A 24,973-nucleotide genomic window follows, 5' to 3' on the forward strand; every position below is an offset into this window, starting at 1 on the left:
AAATGTCATGCCTGAAGCAAACTGAACACTTGCTTGCTCTGCTGGGGTATCCATGTATGATTTTACTACTAGTAATTTAGGTTTACCTAAACTCTGTGGATATGCCAATTATTGCAACACATCTGTTCAAATTTCAGATCTTGGGACTTCATAAATAATGTTGTTTCAATCTGGTTTGAAAGTATGTACCGTGTAGTTAACAAAACAGGAAAGTTTATGAAATAATTTATTTTAAATGAGCCAATGCGGATCAATACATTTAAAAAAAGTTTGTTAAATGTACTGTAGTATGAAGTTAAAATGAAGACATTATCAAAAAGAATCATTAAAAAAGTTAAAAACATTTCATAAAAAAAGTCAATGACATTAAACCAAGACATGCTTCACATCAATTCTCAATCATAACATTAAATCCAATAAACAGCAGCAAGTAGTCCTGGTACTAAAAGAGCAGCTTAGTTCAAATGAACAAACAGAGTATAAAAGCCTGATGTAACCGATGTGTAATATCCCAGGCTTGCTTGTGCACATTCAAGAACAAAGCCCTTTACAGCCTCCATATACAATTGCTGACCAGAATGCAAATACAACCAGATGATTCGACTCAGATGGGCAGAGAGGGTGTCGCCATGAAGGTTGCCTGCAGACAAGAAAGCAATACTGGTCACTGTCAATAATGACCCAACAATTTCTGCACCAGGTGTCCCGGTAAACACTGCTTGCATCATACAGAATGGGAGCCACCCTTATAAACTGATGCAATCTCAACAGCTCAGCGTACAAACTGGACAGTAGTTCTCCCAAACAAAAACCACAGTAACGATCGCACGAAAAATGCATTGCCTCTACAAACAAAATCTTGCTCTCGCGCAAATACTAGCTCTAGATGGGACCAAGTGTAAAAATCAAATCTCCTTTAACAATTACAAATTGACTCAATATTGGAACCTTTATCCAAGTTTGTAGATTTTTTTTTTCTCTTTAAAAGCCTTTTGTCATCTTTACTTACCCATGTTGAGCTACTTCTCATTTATTACTCATTTTGATCAAATACCATAACATTTAAGTTTGTCACACTAGATGTGGAGTCTGCAATAGCCAATATTCTGCCTACTGATCGAAATTCATAGCAATTAAACCAAAGTATGAAAATAAAAACCCTCCACTGATATTTATTGGAACTGGATAACTTCATATAAAGTTTTAAAAAATTCAGGTTTGAAAATCTTATTTACAGATTAAGAAAAGGAGTTTACTATGCCCCCAAATTATGTTCATGTGTAGGAATTTTAGCAAGAGAATGTAAATCCCTATATAAAAGATAAAAAGCACATTGATAGTTGGTTTCGTTATATTGATGGTGTTACTACTATGGTCTGGGTCGATACAAATTAAACGCATTGTAAATGGTTACACAAAATCCCAAATTGAAATTTAAAATGGATTTTACTCAATTTTTAGACAGATTAATAAAATGACCACATTTTAGGAAACCTACAGATCGAAATACCTTCTGGCAACTAGCCACCAGTCTTCTCTAAAACTGGTCTTTACCATTGTCAATTTATCAGAAGTCGTAGGAATTGTAGCACTGATTGCCAATTTGAACTTCAAAACAGGTCTTCTCACAAAACTGTTGTCACTTAGGGGTTATGCCCAGACACACAGCTTGGGAAAGTGTAACAAACAGAACATTTAAACAACTATGTTCCTACTAAATCAGAACAAATACAACAACCTTCTCTACATCATCTAATTCGATCAGTAAAATATTTTAAACCTTGGCATATTCTTCCAAAGAATTCAAAGCTGTCGCATTTCTAAAACCCCTCCTTAAATACAGAAAGAACCCCCCACACGAGACCATTTGGTTCAATGTTATTTACCTTTCAATCAAAAACCTACTTTACCTTCTGCACCACTAGGAAATAGATGTGGTACCTGTGCACAATGCAATACAAAATGAAACTATCCTGTAGCAACACACCGTATAAGAAGTGAGCCACAACATCTCTCAATTACGACTTCATGATGCATCACATATGCAAGACACCTAAAGGGGGCAACACTGATCTTACCCTTAAAAGCATAGAAAGCCACCGGATATTTTTAAACCATCAAATCCTAATCCTGCTAATGTTCAGTTTTTACTGGCAATAGTGAAGGACTAAATGACAATGATAACACCAAGTAAATACAATAGTTTAAAAGATCAGGTTTGATCAAATGTTAAAATAGGAGTTTTAGTATAAAATCATTCCAGGTGTAAGAGGATTAATTATTCAATAAAACATGAGGCAGAGCTGGGGATTATTTAATGCTGTGTCTTTCTTTAGGAGAGGCCATTAGTTGGTCAGTCATGACTATTCTTCCATTGCGAAACTAAACGTTTAGAAATGTGAACTAGCAAAGCTGTTTCCTGCGTTCTAAAAACCTCAGTGTTCCTCGGAGGATAATGTGATTGAGGGAATGCTCAGACCATCACCCTGTTACAATACATCTCTTCATTACAACTCCAGTGCCCCCATTACAGTCTTGCACAAAGTGACTTTTTACCAATGCTTTATTGTATTTCAGTAGTCCTACTTACTCAAGCTAAATTACCTTCAGATATCTTGGTGTCAAACTCCAGAAGCTGGTACAACTCCTCTGGCAGAAGGTGTCTGACCCAGACGTTTTCTTCCTGACAAATCCAGTTGTTTACCAATCTTTTCCGCTGCAGGAATCCCTTTATGTGGTCCAGGTAGACAGAGTTTCCAGACACCATGTAAAGTCTGCAGAAAAAGAAAAAAAAAAAACTAATGATCAGAAGGACATTGTATAATCATTTGTTCCAGCACAATACTTGACAAGGACTTATTTGTCGAATGGTCTGTTGTACTGGCCATAGGATGAGTTACATGGTGAAATTCAATACACCCCCTTTCCCTTCAGTTAAAATATGAAATACTAAAAGTACTAACTTGGTAATACCACCTTCCATCTTACTTGCATAGGCAGCCCAAACTGTTGCATTAATCAAATAAATTTAAAAACGCTAAAATTACAATAGTCTTTGTATACTCTGTTAGCCAGTGGCTCCAAGCCACAGTAAAGTGTAATCATTTAATTGGATCCAGAGGTATTGGAGAGTTGTTAAAGAATGGAGAGATGAATATAGATCAATGCAAAACTTTTGGCTACAGCTCCTCCAATAATTAAAAGGACTACAATGTAGGGGTATAAATAAAATCTAGAGAATGTACTAAATTTTAGTGAGTGTGCAAACTTCAATATCTCTCCAACCACACCCACCCTGCCAGATTCCTTCCTCTGTCCTAATGCTGCCTTTGACATTGTCAATCACTATTCTATCATCTCACTGACCTAGGAATCTCTGGCACTGTTCTGACCTAGTTCTCCCATCTCTGACCACACCTACCAGACAGCTCCACCTCCACACACGACCCTCAATAGGTGTCTCTTTCCACACCCCATACCATTTCTTTGCTGATGATGCTCAGACCTTCCTCTCCTTCCTTCACCATCACCTCCCAAATGCATTCACATCACCTTAAACTGAACTTCTCTAGATCAGACCTTTTCTTCCATCTCCATTCCTCTAGAATCTACTGTGCTCTGTCCGTCCTCAGCCAAAAACCTCAGAGTAACCCTGGACCCCCGTGCCTCCACACACCCGACGATTAGTCCCTAGCAACATACGAAGCATCCGACCCTTCCTCACCAGCCACTCCACGCAACTCCTAATCCAGGCCCCGGTACTCTCCTGTCTTGACTACTGCAACTCCCTCCTGGCCGGCCTCCTTGCATCCGCCACCCGTCCACTCCAGCTCATCCAGAACTTTGCTGCTCACATTATGTTCTCTCAGCCTCGCTTCTCCCACTCGAATGCACTGGCTCCCGATCACATCCAGTTCGAGACTCCTATACTCGCCTACTGATGCCTTGACCAGACTGCACCCAGATACCTCCAGACCCCCATCTCCCTACATCCCCACCTGATCTCTCTGCTCCACCTGCACTAGAGGACCGACTGTACCTCCTCTATATTCCCCTGCTTCCAGGGCCTGCTCCTTCTCCACCCTCACCACACAGTGGTGGAACGACCTTCCTACAGATGTCAGGACTGCCTAGTCCCCGACCACCTTCCGGCGCCTGATGTAACTATCAACACTTCTCTACTCTTGAACTACCCAGATATCAAATCGCATTGTTTTGTATTTGCTCTTATTAGGACTAAAGTCACTGTATTGTTCTTGGTTGTACTATAATTATGTGTTTTTGTATACATAACTATAAAGCTGCCCTGGGTAAGGGCATCTGCCAAGATCATTAATAACTTGCAACATTTAATGCTGGTGTGAACCAGAACCGTTTGCTAGCTTAAGCAATAAATATTCTAAGCAAATGTTAAGACCACAGAAGTGTTATGGAACCTAATGACTGGTGCAGAATGTGGGCTATTGGGTGAAATAAGGAGTGATGAAAGAGGTTATGTGCTGTATAAATATAGGCAAGTTAACTTTTTGGATCAGAGGAAGAGAAGACTGCATCACCAGAATTAATAATTATCTTTTCTGTAATAACATAAGTTTACAAACAAGGAGGTGGCCATTTGGCCCATCTTGCTCATTTGGTTGTTCGTAGCTTATTGTTCCCAGAATCTCATACAAGCAGCTTCTCGAAGGATCCCAGGGTGTCAGCTTCAACAACATTACTGGGGAGTTGATTCCAGATTCCCACAATTATGTAAAAAAAAAAAAAAAGTGCCTATGTTCTGTTCTGAATGCCCACTTGTTTAATCTCCATTTGTGACCCCTGGTCCTGTTTCTTTTCAGGTTGAGCAAGTCCCTTGGGTCAACATTGTCAATACCTTTTAGAATTCTGACTGCTTTAAATCAGATCGCCACATAGTCTGTTTTGTTCAAGACTGAATAAGTTCAATTCTTTAAGCCTGTCTTCATATGACATGCTTTGCACTCTTTCTAGAGCAGCAATCCTTTTTGTAGCGAGGTGACCAGAACTGAACACAATATTCTAGTTGGTCTTACCAATGCATTGTAAAGTTAACAATACTTCCCTGGATTTAAATTCAACGCTTTTCACTATACATCCAAGCATTCTGTTGGCCTTTTATAGCTTCCCCACATTGCCAAAGGAATCTATGAAAAAAATCTAGACAATTTCAGTATCTCCCATATGGTATATAATGAAAATTTGTATTGCCTGGACACAGTACCTTAGACATTTCTATATTAAATGTCACTTGTCATGCACTTGCCCACTTCTGAAAGTGGTTGATACTTTGTTTTCTACATGTTAAACCACTCAATCCTTATGCATGCATTTCTTTGAATCCATACTGTGTTCCATTTGATTAGTCTTATGCAGGACTTTTTTTAAAAAAGCTTTCTGGAAATCTAAAAACTGCCATATGCTTTGCAATTATTCATGGTTGATATTGCATCCTCAAACAAAAAAATCTAGCAAGTTAGTTTAGGACACAGTCTCCCAGGATACTGTTACCAGAGAGGTAATTTTCCATTTAGGGTCTTTCTATAGGTTTCCACATTAGAACAGCCAGGCTCATTGGTCCGTAGTTACCTGGTTTGGTTTTGTCTCCCTTTCGATCGATATTACATTTGCGATTTTCCAGTCTGTTGGTACAACCCCAGTCTCGAGACTGTTGCATGATCTTGGTTAGCAGTTTGTAAATAACTATTTCTTTGAGTACCACTGAGAGGATCTCATCCAGCTCAGGGATTTGTTTATTTTTTGAGCTCCTAGTTCTTTTAACACTTCTGCCTCTGATGTTAAAGTTATCTTAAACTGAACAGGTCAACACGTGGGGCATGTTGTGCATATCCTGCTTTGTAAAAACTAATTATTTAATAGGTTTGCTATTTTACCCTTCATCTATGACATTGCTATGTTGCATCTTAGATATTCTACTTCCTCCTTGAAATGCTCTTTTGCTGTTATAATATTGGAAACGTTTTGGAACTGGTTTTAGCCCCCTTGATAATGTTCATTTCTATCTCTTGGCCTTTCGAACTTCCTTTTTGACTTGCGTTTACAGTGCCAAGTACTGGTCCCTTTTAAAAAAAAATTATTTTATTACTGATCTATTAAAACCATTGCTTTAGGATTTTGATTTGTCTACTTTTACTGTAACCCAATAAAAGTATTTGTACTAAAATCTTAACTCTTGTATTTGAGGCAATACTGAGTAAATTCACTTGAGGCAGTTAAACTCAGTACTTTCCTACAATCAGCAGAACCAATACTCTTCTATAAAGCATGTCCAGGCAGTCTAGGAAATCTGTAATCTTCAGCAGCAAGTCACTTTTAACCCTTTCAGTCCTGGTGGGATCTCAAGGTCCCGCTTTATCTTCATGCTGTTCACAGCTCTTGGTCCCATTTACTAAAACATTTGTACTGTGTGTATATTCAAAACACTTGTTCCTTTAATGTAGTTTTGCATTCGTCAGGAGTGAAAGGGTTAAAAAGAAAAGACATACCTACTGGACAGCAATGTCTGGTTATGTTACAGGTGCACACTAGCGAAAAGTCTTTTCAACCACACACCTACCTGTAATAAGGCACAGAATCAATCATTTTCCAGTTGACATAGTTCACAGCTGTCTCTTCCAGCTTACACACTCTTGCCATCTGAAGTTTGGCAACTTGCCAGAAGTGTTCATGATCAATCAATGTAGAGTGCATCTCCTTCTTCAGCACCCTATACACTCCCTCCAGTGTGTCATGATACACCTTGCAAGGGAGACGAGAGTTCATTGGGAAAAAGAACCATTTTGAAAATCTTCATTTTTGTTAAATGATATTTACATCCAGTTTTGCTGTGGTTACTGACAAATTTAAAATATTTATTCACACCTATCTTAGGAAAATGTGCATGATTGTCCCCACACAAGATACCCCACTTAGTAGCCTGTTTAAGCCTTGATATTACCCCTCAGGCAACTATTACATTTGGACAACATAAGAATGAAGCATCACATGTCTGACAATTATACTGCAACATCCTTGCTCAACGTGGGAACATTAATTAACCAATCAGTTAATGGACTCAAGTTATGCAAAATCCTGTGGCAGTATGACTGATTGGAATACTGATGAAGGAACAGAAGACAATTAGAATAAAAAGTAGCTTTCCACATGCAAATTAGATCAACCCTTTAAAAGACCCAATTGATTTCAAATTAGAAACATAGCTTTCAGGGAAGTGATAAAATCTCAAAAGGTCTTTAAATATGGAGATAAAAAAAATGTAGGAAAACAAGGCTTGTATAACATTTAAATGAGATTTAGACGTGTATGAAAATATTATGGATTAAATTAAATAGTTGTGAAAAACAATCCATAAATCCTTTTTTGGAAGTAGTAAATTGCAAGAAAATCATGGTGGCATATCCAGGGCTCACAACTTCATGACATTTGGTGGAACTTTCCCCACCAGCTCTAATATAGGGGACATGACTTCATTTGGCAACACTAAATTAAATGGTTGTTTTATAAATTTATAAAGAGGAAGAATAAGCAAAATTGGGGATAAATTGGCTCTAACAAAATAGAAACCGCTCTATATTAAAAAGAGAATTCTCCAAAAATGCTTGGAACTGTTCATTAAAACCACTCCTTTTGCAAAAACCTACAATGAAGCACAATACATAGGCACTGGAAAGTTAAATTGATTAACTAAAATATATAATTTTTAAAAATTGCCTTTGTTATAATTGCTTGCCATAAAATCTGAATATTCTAAAACAAAAACATTTAACAAAAACAAGTCATTCTGATACCACATTAGATCAGGCAGTGACAGCACTGATACATAGTGTACCAAATAAAATTGTGAGGAATCACATTAACATGAAGCAGCACGTGAGCCCTGATATTTCTGTTGGCATTTGGGACCAATCCAGGTAAGGCTATAAATGTTAGAAAAAAAGTTTTCCCCCATACCTTTCTACATTTTAATCTTCCCCAGTCACGTCCCAGAATCCACGCTGTCAAGGACTTGCACATTGAGAAATAGTTCTCCACTGTCTGAATGCCTGGAAAAACACAAACTGATATGAAATCTCTGTAGTGACCAACAGCAGCCATGCTGAATGTACTTGCAACCCCAACACCTTATCAGCTTAAGACAACCCAAAAGCTAGATCTCTGTGCGATAAAATAGATAGCAGGGGAGGTGGGGAGTTAGATTTGATACTAGTATCTAGTTACCAATGTTCTCATCGCCTTTCGCCAGTTTTCCTTTCCAGTAATCGCTGGTGATGTGATGTAGGGAAACAAGATACTTTACATCACATACAGCCGTGCCCCAGCAGGAAATCTTACGCTTATTGTACTTCTTCCACTGGAGGTAGATTGTCCGCAGCTGTTTGTCAATTGGCTTTGGCTGTTTAAACAACCAGTGGGAAAACTGCCACTGGAATCTGAACCGATAGTACAGGCGATACATTCCCTCCAGCTCTCCATGATCTAAACAGGTAGAAGACTATTAATTCAAAGCAATGTAGGTTCTTTCATTACACTGGTCAGGACAAAATAGGAAAAGCAGCTAGTCTGGTGAAAGGTGTTGCCATTTCGCAAGTTTACATGAACCAAGCCAAATTTAAACAAGACTTAGTTTATCATCTGTAAAGTCAAGGGATCTTCTGATAACTTCCACAGTTATTACACCAGGCTGATCACAACAGTAGAGGTTTAACAATCCATCCTTTAAATGATAGTGCTTGTCTAGTGATACATGAACAAAAGCAAAAGAATAAATTTAGTCTACCAATAGTTCTTGTATGAATACATGCTCTCCCCCTCCCCTGTTACACTTACCTCTCCGTACAGTCACATAAGCTTACACACCACACACAAAAAAAAAAGCAGCCTACCAGGACCAAATGCATTGCGATACCCACTGTACCTTGCACTATATACTTAATCAGTTAGCTCAAGAATCAAATAAAAATTGAGTAAACTGGCATCCATTGGGATGGTATATGGCAGAAGAAATATTTTATGTATTTACACAGTCCATGCAGCATAGAAAGTGCCAAGTTAATGTGTAGAAGAAATGCAAAACGTACTTTAGAACTCTTTAGAATAGTGGTACTGACTTGTGACTTTCAATTCCAGTTCAAGACCTGACCAGAATTACTGACCTGAATGGCTCAGAACCTTGTTTCGGGCCTTTGTTAAATTGATCCTAGGAGTTTAAAATATTATTGAACTTGGTTGGAACAAAAGGATTGGATCAAAATAGCCACTGGTTTCAATTAGGACACGAAGTGTGGGAAAAGCAACACTATCAAAAGACAAGTGACCCTACTGTACTGCATCTACTGATAAGAATGGCAAGTAGCCAACGCAAGGCCATTTAAACCATTAACACTTTAAAACATGCAACATTTTACCACTAAAGCGCTTTATTTTGGAGATGTTCACCAGTGACTTTCAAAATCTTCTCACCAAGGATAAAGCAACATTTGGCCCTTTATAATGCCAAAAAAAAAAAAAAGCACAACATTGGTTTAGTGCCAAGCAATTTAATTTGAAAAGTGGCAATAAAATAACAAATTTAGTGTTACCGAAGGAGACTGCTATACAACATCTGACTGGACGAGTACAAATCTCAGACTCTTAGGACAGCTGTGTACTTATTACTTGGGCCAGTTTCTAAATGTAAAGTTGCACTACATACCATTATCCATCTGCTGATTAAGAACGTATTGCAGGACATTACCAAAACCACCATGGTGTGTTATTGTAAGGTTGTACAATTCTCTCCAGTCATACTTGAAAATGCAGTCTGTACTGGTCTCCTCAGGCTCTTCTGCAACAGAGAAGCTATATTATGGTACACAGAGCAACCTTTGTGTGTTGCTTTTGTATATTCTTTAGAAGCTGGTTTCACAGACAATTAGCACCAGTTGTGGACTACCCAATATCACCTTACTAAATAAAAGGTAGTTCAAGATTAGTGCCTCATGCGGCCATCAAATCAATTATATTTTAACAATTCTATTTGATGGTTGGCAAGATCTTGAAGGACACATTCCAAACACCATTGGGGTTCTAAACAATTGGTACAGTACTTTCTAAAGTGATACCACAACCTTCAAAATGGTGCTTCCTGTTTCATTCATGGAACCAAAAAGGTAGCAACCACCATACTAGAGTTACATGGAATGAGGAGTTTATCATACAATAGTTTGTTAAAGGCAGCAAGCTTTATCAATGGGACAAGCATTTTCTAGGTAGTCTATATGCAGCCACTAATCGATATGACAAAGGCAAATACACAACTTGTGTGTTTAAAATGTTATATATAAAACATTACAAAAGTGGCAATTTTTAAAGACTTTTAAAAGTTTTTTGGAACAAAGCAGATTGTGGTCAAGACCAGGGGTTCAGTAGAAATGCTTTTGATTGATCAGTAAAAAGCTGTAGCCAAGCATTGTGTATCCACTCTGTCCGAGTGGAAAGAAATAGGCGAGAGAACAGGCCCATATTTCACAAAACAAGATGCAGCACACTAGTTAAGAACTGTCATAAATCTGAAAGCCAGAAGTAAAAGGAGGACACACAAAACACTAGCAGGGGTACCAATACTTTGGTCATGAACAAATACTTAGTGAAATGTTGGTTTTTTGATCATGATTTAGTTAATTACTAGAAAATTGTGTGTAAAATTAAAAAAAAAAGTGGTTCAAGTTTACCAAACAATTGTTCTTAACCTTAAAATGATGGTATTGCATAAGTGTAGGGTGCCAGTATTGCCAGTGTACAATAATAAAACCAGACTGGACTAACCTTTGTGTGTTTCTTCAAGAGCATCCTTTTTAATTCCCCAAAGTTGTTCAATGTCATAATCTGGAAGTTTAACTGAAGGCAATGGCACCATCTCTTCCAGGACCAACCATTGAATCCAGTATTTTCTAAGAGGAAGTTCAGTAAATAGTTTCTCCTGGAGAGATCTGTTGCAGGGCAAAGTTCTGTATAACTTCTTCCACATATGAAGGAGTCTGAAAGCATCCTTGGGTGCGATGAAAGAGGTGGCAGTGTTGAACGCAAACCCAAAGAACTTCTGTCAAGATAAGGTTTCCAATTTAAAGCTGTGTGTAATTATGTAGCAACCAGCTAAAAGGAAATGTTCACCTTAAAGTTAATTAATCAATTTAAGCTCTACAGAAAAGAAAGAGCGTTTATAACAAGTCCAATTTATTTTCTCTTTGCAATTCACTTGAATATGAAATTTGCATAAAGGAGATTACAAGCTTTGTAATGTGCCCTACTCCACCCCACCCTAAAACAATGCTACGGTGCTGTAGTTGCATAGAAAAAAAAATGCAAATACTACCGGTACTTTAGGATGAATTTTCGATGTCTTACTCCCCCCCCAGCACTTAATGGCGTATAATGAGAAAGCGCACCCCAGTGCGGCTCTTTTCCCGTCACGTGAGATTTTAAAACACGCTGATAAAGCACCGATTTACTAGTTTAAATACCGACAATTGGTCCAGCTTTTAGGAAAGAGGGGATTGTTTCAGGGAGATGTATTAAATATCTAGGTCTAACGATCTACTGCATTATATATAAAATGTTAATACTGCTTTTACGACTGACTTTACAATGACAAGAGCAGACGCGGTAAACTCACGCACCGTGCGTAACCCAAAAGACCGTGTAGCATACAGCCACCTCGTTCGCATTTCTTTAAACCTTTTCATGAATTCCCCTTATTGTTTGTTATGCTCCACGTCACGTTTCACAGAGATATTCTAAAGTGGAAATATGTGTGTGCATATATATATATATATATATATATATATATATATATATATATATATATATATATATATATATATATATATATACACACACACACACACACACACACACACACACACATTCTAGCCAGTGTATAGCGCATGGCTCGTTTTTTCGTTCATATTTGGTTTAATAAATAAAGTTTTCCAACCTGGCAATGGCGTGTCCACAGGGAGCTACAACTGCAGACTCGAAAGAGCGCTCTGCAAGTCCTCCCAGCATTGAGCAAGGACACTGGGTCTAGAAGCCGCACGATGAGAACTAGAACCTCATCGCTTAGGTCTAGCATTCCTCTGTACGAGCTCTGGCAGAGGACGACCGCTTCCTTCAGGTCCAACTCCTCAGCTCTCCTCTGAGGTGAGCAACCCAGCAGGGGTAACTGGTCGTGCAGCTCCTTTTCCCACTGACCTCGATCGAGAGCCATTTTCCAACTGCACCTAACCAGGTAGAATAGCTAATAAAACATTGGGTGAGTTAAATATACCAATTGAAATACTCATGTTACCAATGTATGACTAAATAATACAAATTAAGTAATACTGTGCTTGATTGCTGTATAGTTCTTAATTTGTTAAGACATTAGCAAGGCAGAGTTGCGTTAGTGTATCGCACAATTTCTGTAAATGTAAAATTGATTTAGAGTGGGGCGCCTAATTAATTAACGGGTAGTTTGGTGATTTTTAACTGGTCTTGCTGTCTCCTGTCCGATGAGCGTTTTATTTGAGCCACCTGAAGACCATATATTTTAATACATTCTTACACGCACCTGATACATTAGCTGTGGTTCTCAATCCAGGGAGAGGCAGCGCGTAAAAACTACTTTTAAAGTAGCGCTTTGATCAGTTTTCATTGTTTTTTGATAGGCATATTTAGAACTCACATGAAGTAATTTGTGGCGGGAATAGGAACTGTGACTGATCCTTAACACAAAATCACTCTTATTCCTTCCTCTCTCTCTCTCTCTCTATAGATATAGATATAGATATCTATATCTATCTATCTATCTATAGAGTCGTTCTTCCAAAACACAGCGACACAGATAAGTAAAACAAATCCACAAATTAAGATGACACCGGAACTGTGTTGATGGAGGGGTTTCCCGACGTAGGTAAAGTAAAAACATATTTTAAAAACAACAACATTTAGCCTACCAGTTTGCAAAATTAACATTTGGAACTGTTTGTAAAACGTTATTTTGAAATTATTTGTTATTGCTTGCTGTAATTACTGTATTATATATCGTTCAGAAGTCAGAAATGTTCATTTTGTAATATGCTCACATTTCTTGTGGGAACTCTAGTATATCCCTTGTACTGTTGATGTTCACATAATTCCTATGTAACGTTACTTTTAAATAAAGACTTTTAGATGGTCACTAAATGCTAGTTTGAACGTGAAATCTTAGCATTCTTTTATAAGGACATTGTGATGTGCCCTTAAACAGCTTATGCGTGTGCTGCTCTCATTGCTCCCTCTATCTGTGTCAATTTATAAGTTGCCTTACACACACATTATTCATTGGGCCAGTCCCTCAATCCATTGTGTACCTGCTTCACCCCATCTTGAAGCCCTCTGTGGTTTGTGTAAACAACTGACACTAGTAACAGAAGTTCAAATTTTGCATCATGTTACAAACAACACATTCTTATCTTAGGTTTCATAAAGCATTTATTTGAAAACATCATACAGGTATTACATTACCACAGCCAGTCCATTAAGAGCATGCAGATATCAAAAAGTTAGTTTTTTTTTTTTTTTTTTTTTTGTTATTGTTGTTTTTTTTTTTCACTGAAAATGTGCAGTTTTTGGCTTTTCATTTCCATTTGCAGTCTTGAGTTAAGTGTACTTTAGACGGATTTATCAACTAAAGACTTTTTACCCATGGGGTACAGTTTGTTGTCATAGCTATTTCTGAAGATTTCTAAATGGTTAGAACAACAAAAGGTAAGAACTGCACACTTGTCTAAATGTTAATAACACAAGTTATAATTATCTAAACTAGACAATAACCTTTCTTAATTACACAGTGGTGCAAATACTGAAATAGTACCTTGTATAGTGATAAATGTGTTTATTATATAACATATTAGCTGGAATGTATACCTTGAACTCCAATAGGAGTCCTTTTGACATATAATGAAAATTTAACATAGAAAATGGAGATGCCTTTTCTGGCTCAAATACACTCCACATTGCACATTGATTGAGTCCGTCAAAGCCAGAATATTGATAACATTGTGTATCTGCACTCGTGAGATGAGGTATGGTTTATTATATAGTCTACACGGTAACACCAAAATGTTGATTTTTCTGTATGTGGGGCATTAGCTATATAGTCAGGGAATTAGTTTTTTTTTTTTTTTTTTTTTACAGCCACATCCCATCTGTGTCTGACAGAAGTATTGAAAATGTGGGCTTACTCACTGTTAAAGAACAGGAGATAGAGCAATGTGTGTCTTTCACATAAATACTTGGGATACCCTATGCAATTGTTTGCTAATTATTTAAGCCTCAACATTTGCTGTGGGGTTGGAAACTCACCACGGGTTAGGCATTGTGGAACATTAAATGTGCAAAAACACTGGGAATGGCTGATACAATATGCAGTGTTTATTTCAACATTTAAAACCTATTCCTTATAGATGAGACATTTTTCCTTTTTTTCTGTGTTGTAGATGGTACTATTAAACCATCGGTCAATTGCCAACCAATAAAAAACAAAAACTGATCAACACAATAACCTGACCGATGTGGATACACATACGTATAAGAACAACTTACACCTAAAATTAGTTGAAATAAACAACATAAAACAAAGGAGCATTACAAGAATAAATACCAAAAATGTACACAATATGGATGAATGTAAATATAAAAAGAAACAATACAGGGGTGAACATTTTTATGTTACACTGTATTTAGAGAAAGTAATTTCACAATTTGGCAAACAGGCTGCTAGAGACCGGGTCCTGCCTTTGGCATATATGTAGTGTTCATATTTTTGAAGATATATTGTCTCACCGTGACATTCTTACTTCGGTGGTTTCTTCTCAGTTCTAAAATAGGCATATTTTCTAAACCAGGCTTCCTAATTCCAACAGCCTTTATCTTTATGCATCTGTATAAAGTGTATTGGATGAATATCTTCAAAAACCAATAGAAAAAAAAAAATCTAAAAACAGGAAACTGTTCAACAACCTGGGTCATGAGGCAATGTCTGAACACACAGTGTATTCATTCCTGTTCTTTCTTTTTTTCATTCCTGATGTTCAGCTAGCAAATTCCTTTCTCTATACACAGTGAGTGGGCCACAGTTGATAATGGCAGTACCCCCTTGCCCCCCCATCCAGCTCAGGCCACTCGAACGCGGGGCTCCTCTTCAGTCCCCTGCCCCAGACTGGTATAGGTGACTGATGGCTCCAGCGGCCCTGTGGCCGGGGTGTCTGTCGCAGGTCCTGAGGAGTTGCGGAACTGCTTGTAGACCCGAGGGTCCTGGGCAACGTAGGTTGAAGAGGAGGCGTATAATATCAATCCCATGATGATGGTAAAAAGGGACAGCAGGTACAGACCTGAAAACTAATGGGAAGAGTACAGATTAGGTCAATAGGCCAGGAACTCAGGCCAGACCTACTTAAATCAAACAGGTCAGTGACCTGACTAAGCAATTGTAAAGGTGCTATTAAACTAAAGGGCGATAAATGATAACGTCTGAAGGACAGGGTTTTCTTGTTTGTAAAGTCCAAAGAACAGTTTTCTCAATAGAAAAGTGTGAAGAACAGTGTTTTCTCATTGGAAAGGTGGAAAGGACCAGGTTTTCTCAGTATTAAAGTGAAGGATTTCCTAATGAAAGTTTAAAACCAAAAAAAGAACATACCATTATTACACACATTTCATTTTTATTTATTTATTTATAGTTTGTTTTTTAATTGTGACAAGTAAGCTATATGCAGTGTTATTGCACCAGTCATGCCTATGCATTATACAATGGCACAATGCAGAAATAATAAAATAATGTAGTCATAGACATTAAACTTTACTTATTTTTTTCCTTGTACATTGTTTTTGCCGCTGTCGGTTGTAAGTGGAAGTATAACTGCAGCTCATGGTTGTCTAAATTTAAATTATTTATTCAACATGTTGACTTCAAAGCAACTGAGAGATGTTTGACAGGATTTTCAAATAGTTTCTGATGCGGCAACACTTCCAATTTAAAATGTCACCTTGATTTATGTAAGCAAAAAACCTAAAGCTAGAACTCAGGCCCGATGCCAGAAAACACATATAAAGTTCTCACTTAGTATGCTGGTTTGTTATAGCCCGTTACTAAAATACATATAATTCTTAAATTCAACCAATATGCAGATAAAATGCAGCAAGAAAATTAACCAGAAAAAAAAAACTAAATTTCAATACATGCACAGTAAGTGAAGCAACCCACATTAAAAAATAACCCGACCTGCTCACAAAAGCAACTAATTTAAAATTGAAATCAGCTTCCAGATATTTATGCTAACCCTTTTGCTTGTTTTGCAGATTCAAAGTTTACTGCTTATTCCAGCTTGACAATGGGTCGGGACCTCAGCTAACATTTTATTTTCCTTCAAAACTTTTGCATGTGGCCGTTTTAGTCAGTTTACCATTATTATTTAATGTTTTACCAGATGCGACATGTGCAATTTAGCGAGGATTATGTCTTAGATGCAGAACATGAAAGTGGCATTAGAGAAATGAAAATAAAAAAAACTAAGTAATGCGATCCAGGAACAGAGAATAAAGTTATTGATCATTTTTCTGAACCTAAACAGATGAAAACCTAAATATCATTGCCAACGATTGGTTTTTGAGAAGTATTGAAAATGTAGCGGTGTGACAGGGCGCAAGCACTGTTGCAATCCTGTTGTTCCAGTTTGGCAGGGATACGGTTAAAACTATTCCTGCCAAATACATGTGGTGACTGGCTGGACCTTAACTGATTAATTAATGATCAATTAAGCCCAGCCACAGGTGTATATAAGCAGCAGTCTCTCCACTTGTGAGAGACTAACCCAAGGCTAGGAGCAGTGACGTGACATGATGATCATTTTGAACACAGGTAAATACCTTCAGAACAATGAGAGATGATTACCTGCTTCCAAGCATCCAACTTGTTTATTGCCTTGCTTTTTATTTTTTAGTTTTATTTTAGTTTTTTATAAAAAAATACAACAAAAAAAAAAAACGCACAAGTGCTTTAACCTGTAATCCTTACGTCTCTGCCTGCTATTTGTATAGCATTAAGAGCTGCACCACACCACTGCCCTCCCACAAGCGGTAAAAAAACCTGTACTATTTGGAAGTGAACTACATCAGTTCTACCATTGAACTGGCTTGGATTGTTTGGACATTTTGATTCGCTTTTAGTTTACATTTGCTGTCTTTCTTTTGTGAAGACTGACGAGGAGTCGGAATAAAAGACTGCTTGAATTTATAGATTTCAATTTGCCATCACGTGAAGTTGTTATTTCTGTACAATAACTTTAATGAATGATATTGACGTTCAGAATGACTCGGCTATATCTAATGTCGCTGATAGTACAGCAACTGGTCTTTTTACATTGTTTTCTATGTTGAATCTGGATCAAATCTCTCCAGCCACCACCCTCTTGAATTTTTAAATTGCGGGCATGTCGTCACTGGGGGGGAAAAAACAAGATGGTTGTCAAGTAGTCCCTGCATGAGAGGATGTACAATAGATGCAAATGTATTTGTGGTGCTTTCAGCAGACAGAACCATTGTAGCAAAATACAATGGCTTTAATGTGGTCATGAGAGACTCGGCTATCTACCAGCTCTCCTCTCAAGAGTATGAGCTTCACTGAGTTTTGTAATTCATCTGTCGCTTAAGACAGCACAAATTGCCCATCTCTGTTCCAAGAGACGCTGAGGCATACAACAATCGCTGTTCCAACGTGTTTTTACATGCTGAACGAGCTTGTGTTGTGGAAGATTCATACGGAAGGTTATCCAGGTAAAAAACACATCCGTAGTACATGTACCAATTTGGACCATTCAGGATACAAAATATAGTGTTTTAAATAAATGTAAATGACCTGCATTTTCTGGGGTTGGTCATTTTACAGTAGTACCTATGTAGTGGCTGATCATTTTACAATAACTTACACTTAAATATTGAGCTACCATAGTCTATTCAATAAACAGTCTATTCCAATCATCTCTGCTACTAGATCAGATATTTTATCTGCCCTTACGGGATAACAAAAGCGATGGCATGCAAATTGTGTAACCCTGGGATGACACGCTTGAGTCTTCATTTAGCTGGTAGTGAGGATGTTTCAACCAGAGATGATTGCGCATTGCACCCATGGAACCTCTGCAATAACTTAGCAAGTTTGAGCAAACTGCATTTATAGTATTGTCCTCAACTTTTTCAAAACAGGTCCACAGGACTTCTCTAATTTTTGAATGTGACATTTTGTACTTGCTTCTGTCTCTACTGACTCAAATGATATCTATATGTATTACGCTTGCACACTGCATTCTACCAGTCTTCTCTGACTGGCTAAAGGTTAATCACGTTGTGGACTGGAGGAGGGGTGGGGCATGCCTAAGGTGCAGAGGACGTAAAAATAACTTAATGGAAACGTTTTGATTTTTATTTATGGAGGAGGGGAAAGAGGGGGTATATGTATAATTAAAATATCAATAAATGAATCTAGCTTTTAATCTGTTTATTAATATTGGTATTGAATGGTGGAAGAAATCTGAACAAAAGAGAAGACCCATGCCACTATGTCTAAAGCACAGTCTAAATTTTAAACAGTGAACAAAAAATGAATGAACAAGCATTAAAATCATCAGAACACTTACATGATTGAGGCTTTGAAATCATCCAATGGATGTTATATTAGATCCATTTAAATGTCAGAACAACATCTTCTGAAGAGGACACTGAAGTAATCATCTCAGTTTGACACTTAAAGTATATTTACCACGTGGCCAGACCTACCCAATACTGTATCAGTATTGCTCATATTAGTATATTAGTATCAGGAGGGCTATACTCCTGTTGCCCAAAACCTTCATCAAAGACCCAGATGAAATAATCTGCACCTGGCAGATCACATGTTCAACTGAGTTTTATAAAGCAGAGCTATAATGCTAATCCCCTCCTTGTGCTAAAGATTTGCTAATTGCTATGGGAAGCTAGTTACATTAATTATACAATCCCAACCTGCACTCAAATAAGAAAACAGTTTTTAGCCAACTAGTAGTCTTAATAGATTGGAGCTTTCTGCAGTTTCTGTACATAAAACACATTAGTAGCTCCCTTCTTCCTAATATACACTAACTGCTATGGCACAATCTGGCCCTCCTTAAATACAGTATACATCGAATCAATACTGTAATAAAATGATAGCAGCAGCACTGATGAGTAAGCGGTTTCAGTTTTCATTTTTGTATTGTCCCCTTACCTTTCCATTATGTTTACTGTCATTCAGAGTGGTCCATATTGTAGTTAGGATCATAGATATAGGCTATGCAATGTACGCTAGACCAGGGTCTTTTTAACAAGAAGAGCCAGAGCAATCTTTGGGTGAAGTTACTGTAACTTTTGGTTTTGCTGGCAATACATTAGAAGTTGAAAGAAAGTTTGGGTGATCTAGCTAACATTACAGATCTCTATAGAAGGCAATTACTGTAGGATTGAAGAGCAGCTCTTGAATTCATAGTCAAACTAAAAAATACAACAAGAACCACTCAGAACTCAAGCATCACAAAGAAAGGGTAGATGGACAGTAAAAAATAAATAAAAAAATAAATAAAGCAACTTCCATAATTGTATCCTTTTAATAAGTTGTTTTATTTAAAAATGTTTCTGTCCACAGTAGACACTAGAGATACAGTATTTAATTTCCTGTGTGGATGTCCCAGAGGAATAGAGGCAGCTTGCAATTCACATATTCCTACAACAAGCATATGTTAGGTAAACCAACTAAAACACATTTTTGTGAGCTGAGGAAAGAAACAGTTCTAATTTCCTTAGTGTTCCTATGGGGGGGGTCTTTGCATAACCAAAGGTCACATTGATCACTAAATTAACCAGATTAGTCATTAACATTTTATTTTAAATCTATAATCTTGGTATGAATTTGTTCTCTCCCAATGTAATCTAGTTTTATACAGTAAAAGACACTCTCACCCCCTTGGACTAGTATATTTAGCCAAAGTAACAGTTCAAGTTTGTAAAATGCAAAAGTAATTATATTTTATGCATGTTTACTACGCATATCTCGTAAGTTGGGCAGCCCTGTGAATGCAGACTTTTGATTGTTGTGCTATTACCAATTACAAGAGCCCCCTGTTGATAATGTATTATTATAAATGTTAATTTTTTAAATTTTTTTATTTATCTCAGGTCAACTGTAGGGTCATGAGGCCCACGAGAGTACTTCCCTGCTAATTTATTGAGACTCAAATAAAGTCTCTCAGAGTGAGTCAAGCTATTCTGCACGCTCCACTAGTCCTCCTATTAGCCTTCTAAGGAAATAGGACACAGCTAAGGAGCAAATTCGTTTAATTAAAAACAATCCAATATTGTTAATTCCTTAATTTACACTGCAGCTCATGCCACTGCACTTTCCTGATAGGCTTGCATTGTCTTCAATAAACGCAAAACTCATTTTCCAGGTGTAATCTGCCATTATTTATAGGAGGCTCAAATCCCAGCTCACCCACATACTCATTATGACCCTGAGGAAGTCACTTAACCTCCTTGTGCTCCGTCTTTCAGGTGAGACGTTGTTGTAAGTAAGATGCACAGTTCACACACCCTAGTCTCATATCAAAGCGCTTTGTGATGGTGGTCCACTATGAAAGGTGCGATATAAAAATAAAGATTATTATTAATAAAATAAATGGTTCTGCTTTCTGCCATCTTGCTCAATTGGTTCCTGACTCTCTCATGGCAGGCCAATTCAGGCTTCATAACATATTCCTTGAGTTACTATCCTGCAACAACAATCAGTCATGACATTAATACATAAAAAATGACTAATATTTCACAGCAAAATCTTAGCCGTCTGGACAACTTTATTGGCATATTTGGCACTGCGTTGTGCTGGTTTATGTCCTATCTGTCGTACAGAAAGCAATTTGTTTCGATGGGGGGGTATTCGTTCAATTCCAGTCCGGTTTCCACAGGTGGCCCACAGGGCTCTATTCTGGGACCCCTGTTATTTATTTAATATACGTTGCCACTTGGCCAGATAATTTATCGCATAGAGTTAGTTTCCATTTTTATGCTGATGACACTCAGATTTATTTACAAACTAAATCTGACACAAAAAAGGCTACTTCTGCACATTTTGGATGCAACAGAATTTTTTGCAGCTAAATTCTCTCTGCATCAACTGAGTAAATTGGGCAGCTTCAGAACAGAAAAGTAGACTCCGGTCTATGGGAGATGGGGCTGTGGCAGAGCAAAGCTCTGCCCTTTTTTTAAATTGGCAGGGATGGGGTTAATTTCCCCTACCTGCCTGGATTTATTATGTTCAGGTGGCTGGGGTTGATTAGGTTAATTAACGATCAATCAGCGCCCAGCCACCTGACATAAAAGGAGGCCTCTGCTTCTCATTTGGGAGGAGGGAGCTGAGGAAGCAGGTTGGTGTTTTGTGTTTTTAAATTTTGATAAATCCAGTGCAGGCATTGCCCAGCCTGGAAACCTTATTTTTGTAAGTTTTGTTATCTTTCTATTTGTGTTTAAAGATCTTTATTTTGCCCTTGTGCACTTTCATTTTTGTGGGTTTTTTTTATAATAAGTTATTTTTTTGAACTTCAGACTGTCTCTGGGCCTCTATCCACTCGCCAGCCTGCCACAGGGGCATTTTGCTGTTATGCGCCAAGTTATGGAATGCCCTTCCACTGACAATTAAGGATTAATTTTTTTTTTATATTTTTAAAAGTCACTTAAAAACTCCTTTTTAAATTGGCATATCAGTCTATGCAGGAGATCTGCTTTTATGAATTTGTACAGTATGTGTGTTCTGTGCGTTTTTAATGTGTAGTTTGTGATTATCTGATTGTGTTAGTGTGTTTTTAGATTGTAAAACACTGAGATGTGCTGCATGAATTGTGCTAAATAAAATTGATTATTATTAATAAAAATTGTTAAAACCTTTACCTTTTCACATGCTGTTACTACAGTTTACAGCAGCCTGTGGTTCAAATAAATTTAGTGAATCTTACAAGTATTACAATGATTACACTCTACAGTTATTAAAGCTAACTACAGTAACTGTCCTTTTGAACTGCTAGTGGTGTGAAATATTGCTTTCCTCTCTATTTAAGTTAACATCTTTGGAGGAAAAGTACTTGAACTAAAGGAAGGAAGCCTGCTTAAAAAGAAATTAAAAAACTTGTTTAGTCTAAAATGGGATTAAATGAACAACACTGAAAAGGTGATTTTGACTCGGTGCCCAGGACCGGCTAAAAAACTTAAGCTAGAATAAATCTCTACTGATGGACATTTTAAAGAACATCCACACTGTTTTTGTTCCATCAAGCAACAGAGAAGTTTTTTGGAAGCTAGCATTTTATTTATATATTTAGTTTGTTTGTTTGTTTGTTTTAATATGGGGTGTCCCCTACGTTTTCCAAAACGTTAGGCTATTATCATAACCCTGGTTCCCTGAAATTGAAACGTAACCATTACTGCATTACACATCACTACATGGGTATTTACCTCCTAAAGTTTACTGTGCTCACCGACCTCATCGTTATTTTTCCTTCAAGCCTGCTGCAATGGATGCAGTGACCTAATGTTTAGGTTTCTATTTTAGGGAACCAGGGTTATGATAATAACCTAATGTTCTCTTTCAACTATGAAATGTAAACATTATCACATGGGTGAGTGTAGCAAAGCCATTGTCAGGGCAATATTACGAAATGGCTGCAATACTGCAAGGCTAAGCCTAGAGGCTGCTTTGTGCGTTACCATGTAGACTCCCAGTAACAAGTAGCTAGGGCTAAAAGATTTGAGGGAGAAACTCACATATATGCCTGTGTTGTAAGGGTCAACTGAGAAGCCGCCCTTAACACTCCAGTTCCAAAACCAGGGTTTTGAGGATCCACAAAGTCTGTAGACTCTAGTAAAGGTATGGGGTATGGGGAGTAGCCCACATTGCAAATGTCCTTGACAAATGCATACTGGTGTTGAGGTCTGTGAGTGCAGTAAATTTATGTCCCCAGGAGCGGGCCATTACTGTGTCACAGGCTCGTCAAGCAGCTTTGATATAAATTATTCAGGTTTCTGGGTCTTTAGGAGGTAAATACCCATGTGGTAATGGTTAAATTTTTTACTTAAAAGGGAACACATCTTACACGGCTACTGTTTTGTCTGCATGTACCAGAATTTGGTAGTTCAATAAATAGGATACTCAAAAGCCAGAAATAATACTTAAATAAAACTGACCTCCACTTTACGGTCTTTAAGTTAATTTTGCCATTGGAAAAACTTTGTGCTCTTTCGGGTAACTGGAAATCACAATGTCACAAAACCTCTACAATTTTTTTTTTTTTTTTTTTTGATACCCTTATTAAACAACAGAACGCATAGCTTTAATCCTTATCTAGAAATTCCCATACAACCTTAAAATCACGCTTTGACATTATCCGACTCCAGTAAAAGCAGGAATTGTAAAGCAAACATACAATATACATTAGAAGACATGATGTTGTCCTCAGACTCTGTATGCACACACACCCTCCTGTACTTGCTGCCAGCTTCCTGTGTGTTACGGAGCTTTGCTGTTAATAGTGCCAGCCTTAGGACGAGACTCAAAACAAGGTCTCACCTGCAATGTGTCCATTAAACATCTTCCAGTTGAACAGGTGGGTGTTGACTCATTGCCCTGGATTGAACACTACCCAGCCTCGACAAGGAGGCATGACCTGTTTGTACAGGATTCCAATGAGCATGCTTATTTACAAATATTTGTTGGCAACAGTACTCTGCCCAGGTTTTAAAGCACCAGTCTCTTATAAAACTTTATTATGATATTTGATCAACTTTTACCTATAAAATAGTTAGACTTTTTGAGCATTGTACAGTACTGGGGAATCCTGGATTGCATCGCGCACTTTTTTTTTTTAGGGGTAATCCAAAATGCTCCAAATAATACCAGCTGTGGGTTGCCTTATTTTTTCAGAAATAATTTAATAAAAGGTAAAAGTAATTAAAAATAATATAAAGAATACCACCTGAAGAACACTTCAGCACAATGGATATTTGGTGTTATGGTTCCCTTGGTAAATCAACAGTCCAAAAGATACTGTTAGGGCAAGGCTACAGAGTAGACTTTGGATATACCTGCCATGTGGCCAGATTATATCAAATGTTACAATGACAGGACAGTTGCTAAAACATTGACATAAGAATAAATGTGTCATTTGAAAATCCATATTAAAAAAACTGTAGGGAAAAAAGCATTCTGAGGTCATGTTTTACATTTATACAAGTCCTTAGATGCCTGAAACAAATATACACGTCACACTTATCACTAAAAATGTATTTTAAAACTGTTTCAAATTAATTCCAATTCCCAGAATCTCAGACAAAGTAGTTTTTCAATATAAATCAAAATGCTGAATAGAAATGCTAAACACCAGTGTCATTTAGTGTACAGTAATCCATCGTGTATCCGCCCATCACATATCCACCCTAACTGTTTATCCACCATGATCAAGCTCTTCAGCACTGTGAGTAAGTGACAGAGAACCAGAACCAGGGTTGGAAACCGACTCGATCTCCTGCCTGTCCCTCGGCAGCGAATGCACGCACCCGCACGTCAGACGGCTACTCTGTCACAAGCATTGATACCCTGTATCTTTCTAAGAGTTTAATGCATTTAAATGATAATTTTTCCACTTATCTACGCACCATACTCTACAATGTTAAGGGGAAAAAGGTTTTTATTGAAAAATTATATATTAAATACAAAACTGAAAGATCATAATTGGGTAAGTCTATACCCACCTAAGTTAATACTTGGTGGAAGTACCTTTGGCAGCAATTACAACTGTGAGTCTGTTGGGATAGGTCTCTACCAACTTTACACACC

The 24,973-nt window shown here is 37.5% G+C and overlaps 2 protein-coding genes across 2 annotated transcripts in view; both read right to left on the reverse strand.

Moving 5' to 3' along the window:
- Positions 1–387: 387 nt before the first annotated feature.
- Positions 388–12,280, reverse strand: LOC121316435. The gene is made up of 8 exons (XM_041251505.1): positions 12,008–12,280; positions 10,840–11,113; positions 9,728–9,859; positions 8,254–8,511; positions 7,987–8,078; positions 6,593–6,774; positions 2,605–2,774; positions 388–640 (listed from the first exon to the last, which is right to left on the reverse strand). The coding sequence occupies exons 1-8, from the start codon at positions 12,278–12,280 to the stop codon at positions 456–458; spliced, it is 1,566 nt and encodes a 521-aa protein (XP_041107439.1). The 3' UTR covers positions 388–455.
- Positions 12,281–13,506: 1,226 nt separating this feature from the next.
- LOC121316173 (solute carrier family 35 member F1-like) overlaps positions 13,507–24,973 on the reverse strand; it is a 104,045-nt gene continuing 92,578 nt past the window's right edge. Inside the window, exon 8 of the mRNA XM_041251039.1 lies at positions 13,507–15,432. Within this exon, the coding sequence (XP_041106973.1) occupies positions 15,208–15,432 (225 nt within the window). The 3' untranslated portion in view covers positions 13,507–15,207. The remainder of the gene's footprint in view (positions 15,433–24,973) is intronic.

This window comes from Polyodon spathula, chromosome 5 (genome assembly GCF_017654505.1).
Source record: "Polyodon spathula isolate WHYD16114869_AA chromosome 5, ASM1765450v1, whole genome shotgun sequence".
In the NCBI taxonomy this organism is placed as follows: domain Eukaryota; kingdom Metazoa; phylum Chordata; class Actinopteri; order Acipenseriformes; family Polyodontidae; genus Polyodon; species Polyodon spathula.

Bases quoted from the DNA above. Each gene is read 5' to 3' on its own strand.
- LOC121316435 (XM_041251505.1), bottom strand. From the start codon at position 12,280: ATGGCTCTCGATCGAGGTCAGTGGGAAAAGGAGCTGCACGACCAGTTA. The intron at 11,114-12,007 runs GTTGGAAAACTT...TTATCTTGACAG, and splicing joins TGTGGACACGCCATTGCCAG to AAGTTCTTTGGGTTTGCGTT. The intron at 8,512-9,727 runs GTATGTAGTGCA...CTACCTGTTTAG, and splicing joins TAATCAGCAGATGGATAATG to ATCATGGAGAGCTGGAGGGA.